The 14807-nt window shown below is 42.5% G+C and overlaps 1 protein-coding gene across 5 annotated transcripts in view; it reads left to right on the top strand.

The window, feature by feature from the left end:
* Positions 1 to 14395, top strand: part of SLC38A1 (solute carrier family 38 member 1) — a 38654-nt gene extending 24259 nt beyond the window's left edge. For 4 of the 5 annotated variants that reach the window (XM_085220032.1, XM_085220027.1, XM_085220045.1 and 1 more), the window contains 6 exons: positions 2055 to 2134; positions 3348 to 3448; positions 6543 to 6661; positions 7169 to 7310; positions 7413 to 7510; positions 8136 to 14395. In XM_085220032.1, the coding sequence (XP_085076158.1) occupies positions 2055 to 2134; positions 3348 to 3448; positions 6543 to 6661; positions 7169 to 7310; positions 7413 to 7510; positions 8136 to 8240 (645 nt within the window). In that variant the 3' untranslated portion in view covers positions 8241 to 14395. The remainder of the gene's footprint in view (positions 1 to 2054; positions 2135 to 3347; positions 3449 to 6542; positions 6662 to 7168; positions 7311 to 7412; positions 7511 to 8135) is intronic. The other variant, XR_014882232.1, reaches the window with a different exon arrangement.
* Positions 14396 to 14807: the final 412 nt, after the last annotated feature.

Below are 14807 nucleotides of genomic sequence, written 5' to 3'. Positions count from 1 at the left end.
GTGTTTTGGAGGTGCTGTGATGCCTGTAGCTCCTTGCAGCCTTGCTCTGCTACTCCATTCCTCAGGAAACTGAGACAGAGTGAGCTGCCTTGGTAGCAGGCATGCTGAGGCTGTGAGCTTGAGCTGCCACCAGATTAAAAATGCTTTCTTTATGAGAGTTTTCCTTTCTGCTGCTTCTTCCTTTCCATTCTGCAACTGAGTGCTTAGGCTGTGGTTCAGCAGAGACTGTAAACCATGCCTGCATCCAAAAGCCAGAAGTAATCCATCTGTCCTGCACACAAACCACTTCTTTGTAACAGGGTATGTGTTTCTGTAGCCATATGGTGAACAAGATGAGGAAAAAGGATACAGTTGAAAGCAAAAATTTGATGGCCTTTCAGCTGGATGTTTTCCTTGATCACTGCGCAGCTGCACAAAATGCTGTGCCAAGAGAGTGCAAAAGAGCAACTGGCTGTAGCTGTGGGAGCAAGAGGACTTCTTCTTCCAGCTGTGCTGGTTTGCAGGGCTCTTGAATGGCACCTTATCCAGTAGAGCACGCTCCTCGGGGTATCACCACTGCGTTCATAGAGAACGCGTATGCCTAGTATATGCATGCAAAAAATTATTTTTTTTTTAATTCATCTTACCAGCTTCAGTGCAAGAAGCAACCTGAATTAACATGAGCACTTTCATTCAGTTGGGGGCAGCCATCAGCCCAGATCCAATGTGACTGGCCAAGAAGCAGTTAGCTGGGTGTGCAGTAGCAATATAGGTGTAGGTACAGTTCAGGCAGTGTCAAAGGGCAATCTTGTTCTCCTGAAGTGTTAGTGTTTACTTCAGAGTTGTTGGATGCCCATCAGAAGAAGGAGTCAGTCTGAGTTAGGCACACTGGACTTGAGCTTTAGAGATTTGCTCTCAGGGCCAGCAATTTGTCAATCACTTTAGCAACATGAGAGGAGACCCATTTTGAGGCTGGCAGGAACCTCTGGTCCATCTGCTTCAACAGGAACACTCAGAGCAGAGTGCCCAGGACCATGTCCAAATGGCTTTTGTGTATCTCCAGGTATGGAGATTTCACAACAATAGTGCAATGGGAATGAAGCAGAGAAGGCAGCACAGGTCAGGGTGTGGAAAGGCCCCACTGGAGAGCAACCAGTGTGCTTTCTGAATCCCACCCCACTGGGCAGCCCTAGGATGGCTTCTGTAGTGATAAGTGTCCTGTGGCCAACATGAGGAAACCTCTGAGCAGTGGGGAGAGCTGCTTGTAGGAATCAACTCCTTTTATCAGGAGGACCTTTTTCATGTGATCTCAGCTCATACCAGTTTCCTGGGGGAGAATGGAAGTGCTTGAGCTCTGAGATCATTTATAAAGCTTGGCCAGATGCTGACCACTGAAAACTGCTCAGATTTTTGGTTGAGCAGTGGGTGAGGCTCCCTTCAGAGGCCCTCTGTGCTTCATAGTGACGTAACGGTCTCTCTCTTTCCCCAAGGAAAAGCATGCTCCCTCCACAGTCCTCCTAGCCCTTTTGTTGGCCTGGGAAATGAAGGGGCTCTGTCTGGTACCTTGAAATATCCATTTATTTGTAAGTTCTGCATTCCTCTTCTCTTTTCTTACAGTCTGGATATGGGCTTCATCTCCAGGACTTCAGCCTTAGCACCATGGGTGTGCGCCCCTCTCCATTCCAAGGCAGGGTAGTGTAGCATTGATCCACCATACATCCCTGTTACACGTGGCAGCGTGTTGGTGGCGGTGGCAGGGCAGGGAGACCCCTGCCTGGGAGCAGTCCCACAGCTACATTTCATCCACTGCTGTGCACTGAGGACAAAATCAGGACTGGGCTTGGGTGGCCAAGACCAAGATATTGTCCTCCTCTTGGAAGAGTGTTGCTCTCCATATTTTGTTAAATATGTGCCAGCTGACAGGTCTCCTGCCTTCTCTGAAAAGGGTTCTCCACATTCATTTAAAGAGTCCTGATAGCTGGGAGCTGAGGTAGTTCAACACAGACCATTTCTTCATAGTGCTGGGAAAAAGACTTATTTTTCTTAACTTTTTGTCTGAAATTCTCTCTGAACAGACTGTGTATGCTTTGCCAACCATCGCTTTCGCATTTGTGTGCCACCCATCAGTCCTTCCAATTTACAGCGAACTTAAAGAGTAAGCCTTTCTCCTTTTTCTTTTTTTTTTTCCTGTTAATTGTTTTCACTGTTTTGCATGGAAAATGTTAGTGCAGAGGTGCTCTGAGTCATTCTTGCCATTCGGAGATGTGCTTCAATAAAAGCAAACAAGTCAATGAGTGTGGCTGTCAGCTAGGAAAGCTGGACTCCCAGAGGTGCCGTTGGGGTGGAGAAAAGCTGAGGATAATGCAATACATGGGGATTTTTCTCTGGAAGTACATGGCAGCCTGGGGAGAGCCAAGTTGTGCCGACTGCTGTTATTTTGCATAGGAAGGAGACGTGTGTTCAGCCCACGGCATTTGTTCCAGTGTAACTAAAAATCTGGTGTGGTACCAGAAACAAAAATGATTTTCAGCCTTGCCTATGCTACTGTGTTGTCATCACAGTGGCCGACTTGTGGCCTTGGGCAGGATTGTGCAGAGCTGGAACTTGGCCCTGCTGCAGCCTGGTTGGGGCAGGGAATGACATGGGGCTGGTGTGGAACCCTGGGCCCTGGAAGTGGGAAGGAGGCACTAACGGGAGGGTTATGAACAGCCAAACCCATGGGGACCCTCAGGATGTTCTCAAAGCTGGGCACTTTGTATTTCACTTGCGTTCATCAGGTTCTCCGGGCCCTTTTTAGGATATCCCTGCATGTATTTAAAAGTCTCTGTCTCTCTCTCTCTCTCTATATATATATTTATATATATACTGTTTCACAGCAAATATCTAAAAATGAAATATTTACACTTGATCTATTTTACGGATCTGCAGTGGTCTGTATGCATCCATTATTTTCTACTCATGGCAATACAAATTTTTTTCTGCAAACATTCAGAATGTTGTTTTTGGAGCTTTCTTTTTTTTTCTGTGTTTATGTTTACTCTCCCTTTACTTTGCCTTTTAATTTAATTACTGAAGTGTTTAAGGGCTCTCCCTGCCCACTCAAATTTCCCTTCGCTCTGTTTACAAGAGTATGGACTGGGAGCAGAGCCATGGGGTGGTTACAGCATTGCTGGGCTTTAACTCCAAGATCCATTTCTCCCACCTTTCTCTTCCTTGTCAGCTGTCAATGAATGCCTGTTTTAAATGAAAATGAATTCATGGGTCTCTCCAGGATTGATATGTTTATGCAAAGATTTGATACATTTTTAAACAGCTATTCAGAAATGCAATCCAACCATTTTATATGTCTTCTTTTTTTCTTTTTCCAGCCGTTCACAGAAAAAAATGCAGTTGGTTTCAAATATCTCATTTTTTGCCATGTTTGTGATGTACTTTATGACTGCCATATTTGGCTATTTGACTTTCTATGGTAAGTATGCAGAAAGAGAATACACATGAAATCAATAGTGAATCCCAACTGGAAAGTCCCATTCACTTACATTAAAATACTTTTTCAAAGATTTTTCCTTAGGGTTTTCATACTGAAGGTATAAACCCTTTCCTCTCTTCCCCTGAAATGAGAAACACAAGTGAAAATAGTATTTACAGAAGGCATATTTAAAGTATGAGGAAGATTTATTTAGCAGAACTGGGGATTAGCTGGGTCCTACCAAGACTTCTGTTCCATGGTCCTTACCTGGGTTTTTTTTTTGTATGCATTGGTAATAACTGATGTGTGACTGTATAAAATGAGGAAGGTTTGAAAACGGATCCTAGGAATTGGATATCAAATGAGTCAAGATATCAAATGAAGCAGGATTTCTTGCTTTCTTATTTAACATTTTCATCATAGACAAAACACCACATATTTTCCTTGTGTCCCTAGGGTTCACCCCTTCAGTTTTTGGTTAAATAAATTGACTGCAAAGGGTGGAGAAGCTCAGAGGGTTGTCCCAGCTCAGCAGCCAAGCGTGGCTTTTGCAGTGTCTGGGACTTGCACTGCATCTCTTCTAAAATATTGGTTAAGTTAGCGAAACAAACAAATTGTGTTGTATTGCTGGCCTAAAGGAACAGATATAATTATTAAGTAAATAAGATAAAAAATGAATGTGGCCCATGAAGCTACTCCAATTTCCCAGTATCGTGGAAAAGTTGAAGTGCAGTGTGTTTGCTCATAGGCTGTTAAGGGGTTATGAGACAGATGACTCAATTGACATTTGTCTTTTATCTCAGAGTTAGCTAAAGGTCATCAGTCTTCTTCACTGTATATTCTTTATCCCAAGTGACCTTTTCGTTACAGTCTCCCCATTTGTGACACCATTCATTGTGAGCCACATATTGCAAAAGAAAGAAAATAAGTAAATATGAAAATTGGCTTTTTATTTTTTTTCCAATGGTGTACCTATCTCGATTTTTTCAGGCTTATAACACCTTGAGCCTTCTTGTCTTGAAGTAATTTGAGGTCCTCAGTTCTGATTTTCCCAATAAAATTAATGGAAGTGAGAGAGTATTTGCTACAAGTGACAGCAGCAGCAGCTGTTCTCATCTGTCTGCTGCTTGCTAGAACACTTACAGAAACACATCAGATCAGTAGCCCCGGGAGGGCAGTGGGAGTGAATCAGCACAGACCCACTCCCACAGACCCTTTGTCTTGGCAGGAAGGAAATTTTGGTGAGGTCACCCCAGAGATGTAAGGAGGCAGATACCCATAGGGACCTAGGAACCTCTCACATCCCATGGAGGAGGCAGAGGCTGCATCCTCCTGACCCCTGGGAGGGAGAGGAATTTCCCTCATGGAGCAGGCGTCCCTACACATGGACACCATGTGCTTCCACACAGCTCCACTGGGGCTCATACAAACACTGGTGATCTCAGGGTTAATGCCTCAAGAAACAACACAAAAAGGAGCCTAGGGAATATTGACCCCCTCCACTCCACTCCTACTTGCCCTTGGGACTAAGATTTTGCCTTTTGTATGTGCACTTAGTTTTCTAACCTCTTCCCTAGCTGGGTAAGACCAGAGTTTTTATTTTGTCCATTTCATTTTTACACCAGTAGTGCTTGTCTGTTTGCTGTGTTCTCGAAAGTATTGCAGTTATGACTATATTTACATTGCAGAATTACAGAAAAGAGGTGTTTTTCTTCCCCTAAAAGGTCACTGTGGTTGGGCTCTGTGGTGTATCTAGCTGAAAGGAAAACAGACCTTCAACTGTAAGCCTTGCCTTTCACTTCCTACCCGGCTGCAGCCCGTGAGCGGTACAGAAGTTGCAGTCTGTGCTCGCAGGAGCAGAGTAAGCTCTGTGTCGCAGAAGCTGTGCATGTGCCCGGCTTGAAAATCCCACTCCTAACCTGCAGGGAGGTGGGAGAGTGTTTTTTTTCTCCTGGTTGGAATTCAGGCGCTGCGGAGAGGTGTTGAGAGGTGGTCTCGCCCCAGGAGGATGCCCCGGGGGGAGCACAGGAGTTTCGCTGCAGAGCGGCTCTCTGCCTTCAAGAATAGAGGAGGTTGTACCAAGATTTTGATCTACACATGCCCACCGAGTTCCGCTTAAGGACTTCGGTTTAAGAGCTATTACAGTTTACTGTCAGCCTTCTAAGATTAGCAGACAGAAACAAAATACAAGCTGTTCTAAAACAGGGCATCGAGTGTGGTTCTGTGGTGTGCTTCACAGCCGCCTCCCCGAGTTGCCGTGCCTAAATACTAGAAAGACACAAAGCAAGCACGTAGGTTCCCCAGCAACTTGCTTTCCCTGTTCGTTATCAGTATTTAAACGGGGTGCAAAGGGAGCATTTTTGCAGGAGGGCTTTTTAAAGCACGGCCAGTGCCTTCCCGCTAGCACCCCAGCATGCTCCCTTGGGCACGCTGGTTGTGCAGAATGCACTGGCTATGCTGTGGGCACTGTAAGGGGCAGCAGGTTTAAGAGAAAATTCAGAAGGGCAGCCCTCTGTGGAGCTGCCCAGGGGTGTGAGTGCAGATGTCAAAACATCCCACAGGGAGCTGACCTCAGACAGGTTTTGTTCTCGTTTGGAAACAGAGGCACTGCTTTGTACTGGGAGTTTATTGGCTGTTTTGACTAATTTAGCTCAACCCTGTAATTTATATTTAACTCAGCCATTGCAGTGCATGTAGTTATTTTTATATCATTTCAAACTTTAAAAACAAGTCCACAGAACTGATTAGAAGTAGCTTATTTTACTTTAATTATTTTTCATATATATGTGTATATTTAAGAAAGTTTTGGTGTATGTCTCACTGTTGTCTTTCCTACAGTGAAAATCACCTTAGTCTTAAGCATGTGCTGTCTTGAATTAGGATGCATTCCTTAATCAGTCCTCCAAAGGATTAATCTGGAATAATGAGATCATTAAGATTTGGTTCAAAATGCTGGTTTAATTCAAGAATGTTCATTCCATACTCTTGTTTGCAGATAAATCACTTGTTGTTCAAGAAGTCTGTTATTAAGCAATGATTTTTGTAAATTAATTGCCTCCTTGCCAGAACTCTTACCTAATTGTCTTTTCCATAGAAAATGTGCAGTCAGATCTGCTTCACAAGTACCAGAGTAAAGATGACATTCTCATCCTGACGGTGCGCTTGGCTGTGATTGTTGCAGTTATACTCACAGTGCCAGTGCTGTTTTTCACTGTAAGTAAAAGTCTCCATATGACTTGGAAGCAAGTGATCTCTGTGCACATTGGATTTTTTCAAAACAGTCCAACCTTTTGCTAGTCACTAATGTTGCAGCTACAAAACAACTTGAGCTTGGATCAGTCTTTTCCCACACCGGATTCCCAGTGACTTCTGGAGAGCTTCTCCCTGCAGGAAATAAATGAATCACTTTTAGTTTTAATTTGAATCCACAAGGGCCCTCTCTTCCTTCACATGATTTCACTGGAGCAGGCTGAGAGGTGAAGTTCATTATCCCAAAAGGCATTGGTAGAAAGGGAGGAATATCCCTCAGATGCATCTACATTTTTGGAATACCAGAATAATTGCAAGGATTATTTCAAAAGGCAATACATCAGAGTCTGTAAATTTTCTGCCAGATTCATGTAGAGCTTGTTGTCATATGAAGAACTGGATAAAATAATCATGGGGATCCTTGAACTGGCCAGTGGACTGCTCCTAACTGAGAACTCTCTTTTCCTACAGGTGCGTTCATCATTATTTGAGCTGGCAAGAAAAACAAAGTTTGACTTATGCCGTCATGTTTTGGTTACTTTTGTTCTTTTGGTTATCATCAACCTGTTAGTCATTTTTATCCCAACCATGAAGGATATTTTTGGAGTCGTGGGTACAGTATCCTGCCTTTGTACTACCAGTAAAAAACTGTTGCTAATTAGCAACATAATAATTATGGTGTTGGCAACTAATAATATTCATTTGAATTTTGCAGGGGTCACTTCTGCCAATATGCTGATTTTCATTCTTCCTTCATCATTGTATTTAAAAATTACACATCAGGATGGAGGAAAATTTACTCAGAGGATTTGGGTATGCATTCCTTTCTGGTCTATGCATAGCATTTTGCATGTCATTTCTTAAAATGAGTTAGATAGAAAGCCTACTTAATCTGAACATGTGTAAGCTGCTTCTCCTGACTTTCCATTCTTGCCTCCACTAGCTAGCAGCCTTTTCATTTGCCCTATGTGTCTCCTGGTGCAGGGCTCCCTTTTACACCAGGGCCCTTCTCTGTGGAGTGAGGAACCCTTCCCTCTGGGGAGCAGAAGCTCTGCAAGCAGCCACAGTTTTAGCCAAGATGTGGGTGTCCTTTCAGTATGCTGAATCAGAAGGCATACAGCATGTTCCGCATCCAGGCTTTGAGGAGAATGGAGCTGATAAGTCCTAAAGGCAGACTCATTTAATCCTTTTTAGGGATGGTTAGCATCTAACAAGTGAACTGAAAGGGGAAAAATTGTTTTTGGTGTTCAGCACGTAATTATTAATGACAGTAATCTGTTTAATTATCTATGGGTCTTGTCTTCACCAGAAGACATATCCCATTTTAGTTCATGGTTTTGATACATCACTTTGTAAATCTCCTTAAGAAGAAAAGTTAACACAATTGAATTAATTGTCTTTTATTTTGGTCATTAATGTTCTCTTCTTTTTGTTTCAGGCTTCCCTTTTCTTGGCACTGGGGATAATGTTTTCCCTAGTGAGCATCCCATTGGTCATCTACGACTGGGTACAGTCAGGAGGTAGTACTGAAGGCAGCAACTGAAGTTGACCTTCTGAAAAGGAGACATGCCTGTTTGCTACACACCAAAATCGCAACCATCCGTTCTGTTATCTATTCTACCTTTTGTGAGTTTACTCAAATCAAATCCAAATAATGATTTTCCAGTACTGAATATGCTGTTTTGGGTGTATTTTCTTGCAGAAAACAGACCCATTATTCCAACAGGCATATCGTTCTGTCCCACAATACTGAGTTATCAGATCAGCATAAATTCTGTATTGTCTGCAAGACTATATAGAGTATTGCTCATAGGAATTCATCACAACTTGTTTTTCCACTTCCACCCATGAACTGCATTGTTCTGTTATTATTCTTAGCCCTTGAACCATGAGCTCTGCTCCTTTAGAGCAGCAACATTTGTTATCAATTCCAGCTGGAGTGATTATCCCAAATGTCATCAGTACACTCCCTTTCCCATTGCATTTTAACAAAAACTGCTCTCGAATTGTATGCATTGTTTGTTCGTTTGTTTGTTTGTTTGTTTGTTCTTTTGCTGTTTTGTACACCATTTGCCTCACCAACTAAGTGTAGCATTCTGGATATGGATACAAAAAGCACCACCAGAGCATAAATGAGCGCTGTATAAACTTAGGTCCTAAATCTGGTGCTTCTCTCTGTAATGTTGCAGTGGAGGAGCCAGCCTTAGGCTTGGCTCGTTTGTTGCTTTGAGAAGCAGGCATGTGTGTGTGTGTGTGTGTGTGTGTTTGTGTTTGTGTTTTTTGCAAAGGGGTATAAGGAGCTGGAGTAGGATGATCATCATCAGCCACCATTTCCCTGCTACCTTTCAGTTTGCACCTGGCCACCAATAGCCAGGATGCTCAGCAATGAATACCTGAACCTGAAGAGAAGCAGATGCTCAGAGATTTCCATAGGAAGTCTGCATTTCTTTCAGCATCAAACTGTTCACTAATGCCCTGCTCTTCTCAGAAAACAATGGCAGGCTCCATTTTTATCAAAACCTACACGTTTAATTATACCTCACGCCTTTTGCATTCTTGGATTCATCTGTACACACCTAGGGTGACCTTGTAGAGATTTGCTCCTCTTGTGTTTCACCCCCCCTCCCGCTGAAGTCAGCAGGATTTCTGTCTGCATTTGGAGCAGGATCTGACTCACCCTACTGAAATACCAGATTTCAATGGAATTTGAAATCTGTAATATTTCTTTCAAATAACATAAACACTTTGCATTATTGAGATGTTTTATTTACATTTCACATCAATTCTTTATAACAATTACAGAAAAGACATTAAATTACTACTAGCAGAAACACTGTAACTTGTATCTGTTGTCCACAGAGTATTTGCCTAATGCCTTATAGCTGGTGTAGAGAGCTACTTATAGAGATTCAAATGCTAAGCAGGTGATTGTTGACCATACTCAGCAGACATCTATTAGTGCACTGCCAGCAGCATAATTGTGTTCACTTCATATCATTCATCCTGTGAGCTAAAAACGTGTCTGAGTTTTGCTCTCAGAAGGTGAAACTGGCTCCTACTGAAAAAATCCTGAAGGCTGAAGGGAGCCCTAGGTCATATCCAAGGGCTAAGTAATGCCCTAAGTCATTTGTGTTTGAGATGTACCTGTCAGTGTGCAGTGACCCTCTGACTTCCACTGTAGCTGTGGGAGGAGCCTGTAGCTAATAGCACTGCCTGTGGGTAAACTGTCATTACAGCTTGCTTTTTTTAAGGTTAGGGATGGAGAATTCAGGGTCTTGGGATTTCTGTGAGCTATTGAATTACCTCAGTTGCCCCCACTTTGTCCTGCATGGCTTGAAGGCACTGAGAGTTGAGACCCCAGAGCCTTCTCAGGACCTTGAGAATTGGTTTTTAAGGGTAACATACAGAGAGGTTAGTTTGGGGCCTTATTTGGACTTCAGGCATCAACATGTGGAGAGGTCTTTGGAGCAGCCTGACAGCAAGAAGAAAACTGGAAGTCCCCTCTTCATCAGGGAGCCACTTTCATCAGGTGGGCTCTCATTCACTGTAGACTACAAGTCCAGATGCTAGTGAAAGTCTAGAGAGAAGAATCTGTGCTTGCCATCTCCTCTCAGTTTGTTCCCTGCGTCTTCCAGCTTGAGATGTCATTTGTGGCATCCCTTTTACAGCCACCCACAAAGGCAGCCATAGCAGGAGGATGGTTTCTAACTTTGAATCAGAAAGACATGTTACTGTAGCTTGTAGAGAACAGGACATGGGGCAATGGTTTTAAACTAGAAAAGGTTAGAACTCGATTTGAAGGAAGATGTTCTTCGTGATGAGAATGGTGAGGCACTGGAACAGGCTACTCAGAGAAGTTGTGGATGCTCCATCCCTGGCTTTGTTCAGGTTGGAAGGGTCTTTGAGCAACCTGGCCTAATGGAAGGTGTCCCTGCCCATGTCAGTGGGGTTGGACCAGATCATCTTTAAAGATCCCTTCCAGCCCAAACCATTTGATCATGCTATTATTAGCTTGCTGTAATCAAGATTCAAGGCACCTTATAATCTCTCTGGATTTCATCCCAATAAACCTAACTCAGATCTGAGAATACTGTATAATGTTATCCTCATAATGCTCCAAGGCCCTTCTGCTTTCGTTCCCCCCTTATCCTTCTACTACTGATCTATGAGCAGTGATGCTCTGTGCACTGAGGGGCTGTGAAAGAGGAGATCCTGGAGTGATTTTCAAACACCCAGGTAGGATCTAGAGATCTGATCTGCCGCACAGAGTCCCAGCAAGGTCACAACTATGTTTTTTCCCTTCTGTCCCTTCCCCGTGTTATGTAGTCTTGTGTACTACACTTTGACTTGAAGAGCTATTGGATGTCTGATTCCTCCTTGCATCTTCCTGAGTCTCCTCCATGACAATCCCTCTCCCCCCTCCTTGTTCTTCAGCCTTTTTCCTTTTCTTGGTTTATTTGTATACTAGAGTTTTACTGGATAAATAGGGAGAAGAATGTTCTGGGTGTGTGCACAGAGGGAAATTACCCAAGGTACAGTACCATCAAAGCATATTTTAGATACTGAAAGACAGATACCTGAAATATTGAGTCTTCAATTAGGCTTTATTTCTGGGTCTGTAAAAAAAAATAGAGGAATTTTGCTTAGGCTGATTACTGTCATCATATTTATAGATATTTATGGAAAGGAATCATGTGTTTATTGATGTCTGTGGTAATGAACGTGAAATAACGTGCTTTTTGTTTTCTCATCAGGTTTATACATTCTTAACAGAATGCAATAGACCCTGCTGTAACTGTCAACATCAGTGATGGATGACAATATTTGTATGAGGTTATCTGTAAAATGTACTGCTGTTATTCAGTTCATTTGGAATAGTGAACTTGTAGCCAACAATGTACGAGTCCCACATTTTAGCTAGGATTTAAAGAGCACAGTGAAATGCTGTAGGAGTTTCTCTGTTGTTAAATTAATAGGATCCAGAGTACCGTATCTACTTAGTAGGTGGTAGCATGCTTTCTTTTCATAGAGAGTTTATCACTATTGTGAGCACTGCAAATTTCATAGACTGAATGAAAAATTGCTCCTAGTAAGTGCAACAAGATACTTTAAACTTCTCTTTTGCTTAATAGCAACAGCTGAGTGGTGAGAGACAAGGAAGGAGTAATTAGGAGCAGGGGCTTCTAGTAAGATCGCAGGAGTTAATCCTACACTGAAAAGACAGACTTGCTGCCTCTCCTAGTCCACTGCACATTGCAAAGAAAATAGTCTTGAGCTTAAACCACCCTTTCAGTTGCAGAATACAGCTATCTTTCTCTGGCTGGCAGCAAACATGCCTAATAAGTAAAACACAGAGGGTTGTTATTTGAGAACAGTGTCTTGAAAGCTGTGATCTCTCTGGGTGATGCTTGCTCCTGGTCAGAGAGCCAGTGCCAAATCTGTGCACCAGCACAGGTCTTTAGTAGGGCTCACACAGACCCAAGCAGTGCCCGACCCCTGTGTGGAGCTGGGGGGGGAAGGGCCAGCCCCATCCTGTGAGGGCAGGGACACCCACCCATCCTTGAAGGCTGTTATCCTGAGCTGCGTACAGATCCATAGCTTGCGCTCCCCTTGGAACAGGTCATTTGTGCAAATGCAGTTTTGATGTTACGTGGGTTTTGTCTGTACATCTGCCTTACAAGGCAGAAGCACCACAGCTCTCTCTGATTCTGAGTAGTAACAATTGCAACCAGTGGTATCTCTAGCTCGTTGTTAATTTAATACATTTCTTTGCTTGAACCTTACATTAAGGCTAAAGAGCATCGTGGTCAAAACAAAACTCTTTCCATGTGGTGTTATCCCACCTCCAGTCCTAATGTCTCACCCCGGTGCCTTTAGGAGAGAGGCACAGCAGAATGTATTCAGGTCCATCAGCAGTTCCATGAGATGGCTTTATCTCCTGGTACCAGGCTGCTCGCTTAAACAGTTCCCGAGAGCACTTGGCATCAGGAAAGTCTTTATTTCCTATAAGGTACACAAAGAATGTTTTATTTGTATCTAATGTAAGGATTTCTGTAACTGTGAAAAAAAAAAAAAAGATAATGGATTAATAAAAAGTACAGGGCTGGAAAGGTGTAGAGTTCACAAATTGTACACATGCCTATGTTTCTGAAGACAAATCTATGCAGTTGTGTTTTACTGTAGGAAATTTCATTTTTATGTACATATATATATTGTAAATAAATAGGATGCTGTATATTTTTGCAGTTGTTTATCCCCTATGATATATAAGTGTTGAGATAGGCTCTGCAGATTAAGAATAATTTTAATAGAAATACAAATGCTTTAGCTTCAGACTTAGCAAAATCTATATCTTTTCCTTTCTTCCAAGAGTTGGCAATTTAAATCCTGAACTTGAAATTATAATTACATTGCTAATGTAAAAATAGCAAACAAACAAACAAAACAAAAAAAAAAAAAAAACAAGAAAGAAAAAAAAAGGAAAAAACAGAAAAGGTCCAATGAAATTGCTAGGTATAATTGCAGCACATCTCCCTGGTTTCTCCATAGCAAGTCCTTCCTAGCACAGAGGGCACATTTAGTGCCCTCAGTTCCTCAGCTGAAGTCAGGTGGCAGCAGCACGCTGACACAGCCTTTTACAGAAAGTGGAGTAAGCTGTAGCCAGCGACCTGCCCTAACATTATGTCACCTAGGTTTTCAGGCATAGGTATCAATATTTTCCATGGAAGGCAAGTGGTACAGATAGAAGTCAGACAAGGACTTCTGCACTTCCTTTCAGCCAGCAAAAATGTAGTTGAGACATGAAGTATCACATGCCAGGGTAGGTGACAATCACAGCAATCGGTTCAGTTTTAGCCTGTGCCTGCAGCTCCCCCACCACAGCCTCAGGCATGCTGCTATCTGTAACCACAACACTAGCACCTCCTGTGCTGGGAGAGTATCAGTCACACAGGGATGGCTTTCACATCCCTTTGTATGCGTGATGAAACGGACGCCAGCATTTTGTTCAGGGGATGGCTGCATGTCTGGGGCGCAGGGGATGGAAGGGAACCACAGTTGTATAAGCTCTGAGAGTGCCTCCGCAGGAGTGCAGCCTTGGTGCTGCAGGCATAGAGTCTCGCTAGTAAAGCATGGAAAGGTGTTTTTCAGGATTGATGGAAAGCAGAGCTTGAGAAATGCATCTAAAAATAATTGTATTCTTTCTATGTTTAGTTTATTATCTGGGATGAAAATGAAACTTGAAATAGCATTTGCTTTCACCGTGAGCACAAATTTGAGGAAAAAATTACATGCAGTCATTTCTACGGAACTTTTCAAATTAATAGTCTATTTTGTTTTCACTGTTACAGCCAACAAAATACAAACTGTAAAGGTATATTTCCACAAGACTTGAACTTGTTTATAGAAATCTGTTTATAGCATCCAAAGGTACGCTAAGGCTCACCCAAATCCAGTGTTAACAATACAGTTTGAGTGATGTACATTCAATATGAGCTCATCTCTAATAGATTGTTCAAGTGAGTGATTGATAACATTTTGCTCCTGCTATCATCATCATACTTTGTGCTCTTCATGTTCAAATAAATGATGCAGTTTTCAGTTTCAGTGTGTAAATAAACTAAAAAGAAATGTATTATGTTCTGTAATCTCTCTGTTACCTCTATAGTTTTTGAACATTAAAATTGTGATCTAAGCTACCGTCTGGGCTATAGTCATTTTTTGAAGGGGATGAATGCATATCATTTTAATACCTTAAACAGGATGTGTTCCCAGCTCTTATGCAAGTGTTTCCACTGAACTCAGGGCTTGCAGCTCTTCAAAGCCAATTCCATAAGACCTAGTGCAGAATATAGAGCACAACAATACATGGCTGTGGAGATCAGCATTTCTGACAGAGCTTTAGAGGGATTTGAAGTGAGGACTTAGAGTCACCACAGAACAGAGTTACTGATCAGTGCTTCCTTCTGTCCATTCCCTGAAGGATGTCCACCCCTTCACCAGGCTTTTTCAGTGTAAAGCTATAAGGCCTCCTGTACTTGGGTTTGAGCTCAGATGTCAAAATAGTGTCTGGAATAGAACAACCCCTGCTCTATGTTCTCTGCCACTGAGG

The sequence above is a fragment of the Meleagris gallopavo genome, chromosome 1 (genome assembly GCF_905368555.1).
Source record: "Meleagris gallopavo chromosome 1, MGAL_WU_HG_1.1, whole genome shotgun sequence".
In the NCBI taxonomy this organism is placed as follows: Eukaryota; Metazoa; Chordata; class Aves; order Galliformes; family Phasianidae; genus Meleagris; species Meleagris gallopavo.
The sequence above is the reverse complement of the archived record's forward strand: the minus strand, read 5'-3'. Positions and strand labels throughout refer to the sequence as shown.